The sequence below is a fragment of the Nanorana parkeri genome, unplaced genomic scaffold (genome assembly GCF_000935625.1).
Source record: "Nanorana parkeri isolate BGI_ZX_2015 unplaced genomic scaffold, ASM93562v1 scaffold47, whole genome shotgun sequence".
Taxonomy (NCBI): Eukaryota; Metazoa; Chordata; class Amphibia; order Anura; family Dicroglossidae; genus Nanorana; species Nanorana parkeri.
The window spans coordinates 2,954,103-2,957,005 of NW_017306315.1; the positions used below are offsets into that span (position 1 = coordinate 2,954,103).

General features: G+C 45.2%; 1 protein-coding gene across 1 annotated transcript in view; it reads right to left on the reverse strand.

Moving 5' to 3' along the window:
• The window catches only part of ELAC2 (elaC ribonuclease Z 2), a 22,371-nt gene that overhangs the window by 14,491 nt on the left and 4,977 nt on the right, over positions 1–2,903 (reverse strand). Inside the window, exons 8-11 of the mRNA XM_018573364.1 lie at positions 1,447–1,505; positions 531–589; positions 350–422; positions 152–264 (exon numbers count right to left, since the gene is read on the reverse strand). Of these exons, the coding sequence (XP_018428866.1) occupies positions 152–264; positions 350–422; positions 531–589; positions 1,447–1,505 (304 nt within the window). The remainder of the gene's footprint in view (positions 1–151; positions 265–349; positions 423–530; positions 590–1,446; positions 1,506–2,903) is intronic.

Here is a 2,903-nt window from a genome sequence, read left to right on the forward strand (position 1 = left end):
ACCAAAACTGAAATTTTTCTTAAATTTCTGGAACTGAATTTTATATAAATCTGAAACCCAACAGCCCTGTGCTTAAAGGCAGCAATGCTGACCACTGTGCGTCCGCGATGCTGACTTTGCTCAAACTTCCGGATTACAAGCACAACCTTACCTCTTTAATGTTTCATTCTCAGTCATGGGAGTTATGAAGTCTTCAGTCGGACACTCAACCACAAGAAACGTTGGACCGGGGGCGTCCGGACTCAGGACATCGGCAGGGGAAATCTGGGAAAAGGTTAGCAGGTATTAACAATTGTCTTTATTAAAGTCTTTGCAGCCCAAAGTGCCCCCTGGATTCTCTCATTCCCACCTCTTTTTCCTGGTAGATGACACTTTTTCCAGCTTTAAGCTGTGAAATTAGAGGCCCAATCTCCCGGGTCCCACTGCGTATAGAAAAGAGTGATAAGTACATTAAAAGTGCGATAGATGCCGCTTTATGAAAAGCCGCTGTGGTGGCTTATAAAGTTTATGTGCTAATAAAACATACGTACACTGGAAGTCCAATCTCCTTCGCTTTGGCAACCAGGAAATGGCCTTTTCTGTCATGAATCTTGCAGACAAGAAAGGAATAAAGAAATATCAGACATGGGTCGAAAAACATTAAACCAGCCTTTCGGAAACGTTTTAGCAAGGAGGAACCCTTGAACACTCGGGGGAGCCCCAGCTAATAATTACTGTAGCTACAGCTTATGGCACATTAATGTAATCACTAGGGATGCACCAATACCGATAATCGTATTGGCGCCTTTACAGAGTATTTGGGCATGTACTCCTACTCGCCCAAATGTTCTCGATGCGTAGCCCGATACCTGAACTTCAGGTATCAGGAAGCCGGCCAGCGAGTCATCTACACACTGCCCGGCTTCCTGGCCAATCAGGAAGCCGGGGGTGGGTAATGACTCGCCCCCACCCCGGCTTCCCAATTGGCCAGGCAGCCAGCTCCATGTGACAAGGGAGCGTGGAGGCAGCTTCCCCACCAATCAGGAAGCCAGGCAGCGTGTAATGACTTGCTGCCAAGCTTCCTGATTGGCCAGCTTACTGACCAATCAGAAAGCCGGGCAGAGTCATTACCCGCCCCCCCCAGCTTCCTGCTTGGCCAGAAAGTTGGCTCCATGCTCCCTGGTAACGAGGGAGCATAGAACCAGTATTCCAGCCAATTAGGAAGCCGGATGGCGAGTCATTACACTCCATGAAGAGGGAGCATGGACACAGCTTCCCTGAAAATCAGGAAGCCGGGTGGCGAGTCATTACACGCCGTCCGACTTTCTTAAATGGGACTTCCGGTATCGCTATTGGCGAGCAACTAGAAAAAGTAACCGGTATCGGTGAATCACTATTAGATACACAGGGTAGCCAATATAGCCCTGACCTCTATATATTGAACGCATAATAGAGAAGAATGCTCACCTTACAGACATAGGATATGACACATGGTGGGCCCCTGTTAACCCTTCTCCATCTGGGGTCTACAACAAAAAGGGAGACCAATTAGAGATCAGAGAGACTTTACAGTATACTACACTGAGCAAAGAATTTCTTTGGAAATATTTTTTTTGGTTACCGAAACTTTATTACAAGGAAATAGGGAACCACCCGAAACAGCGTATAACGGGCGTTAAGTAATTAGTTATGCTCGAGACTCCTTTATTGTAATGTAAGCTTATACTTTGCAATCAAACGTTTGACAAGCTGCATCATAAATAACTCTACAACAAGGTGTATAAAAATGCTTTTCCCCAAGCAGTGCAGTTCTCTTTTACAGAGCCCAATGGCTTACTCAGATGACCCGAACTTACTTATAAGGAAATGCATCTTAATTTGTTAAGTATTAAGATGAACCTGAACTAAAAAAAGTGAAAGTGAGTATTTACCAATTTTTTGTTTAGGGAACATTTAGAAATGTTAATCATACCCAAGAAGTACTCATAGCTGTATATCTGCAGTGTGAGATAATATAAAGGCACTGCTGCCTCTGAATGGAAGCCTCACCAAATCTGGAGTGTGGATGACATCACTACTGTGCTGCCCACTGTTCCTTCTGGACAGGAAGCTGTACCCGAGGACCTGTGATGCATGAATCTCTCTGCTTCGTCTATTCTGTGAATCTCTGCTTCGTCTATTCTGTGAATCTCTGCTTCGTCTATTCTGTGAATCTCTGCTTCGTCTATTCTGTGAATCTCTGCTTCGTCTATTCTGTGAATCTCTGCCTCATCTCTACTGCTGCTCAGTTATAACTCCATCAATTTTCAGACCACCAGTCATCAAGGGGGCATCTCTAACATGAAGAAGCAAAGCCCTCGTCTCCAGCAAGAAGGTTGCTCCCACACAGACTTTGAAGAACACAGACACAGTAACTTAGTAATAGGGGAAAAGGTCAGCAGTAGGTTGACCACAGGGAATACAGGTGAGAAGTCCTTTGTCTTGGTGTCTTGTCTTTGCAAAGGTTTAACTTGGTGGACCTGTGTTTTTATTCAACCTCAAATACTATGTAACTATGAATGTCTTCTGCTAGACTTTTCTTGGCCAAAGCTTCCACAGCATAGTTCCGATAAGAACTACGAACACAAACATTTACACAACTACTCAGGGGCCACCCACTAGACCAATCTACTGCTAGACTGAACAGATTTGAAGCGAGATTTGGTGAGGTCGCTACAGTGCTGCTCACGGTTCTCCTTGCTGGAGAGGAAGCTGTACCCGAGGACATGAAGCGCAAGGATCTCTCCGCTTCATCTATTCTGTGGATATATGAGCAGTCACCCAACAAGCTCCCTCAGTAGCATAAAATGGATAAAACAATATTAATAAATAATTTGCCTATCAGCCTTGATCTGCTATACAGGGGGGGGGGGGGGGGGGGGACA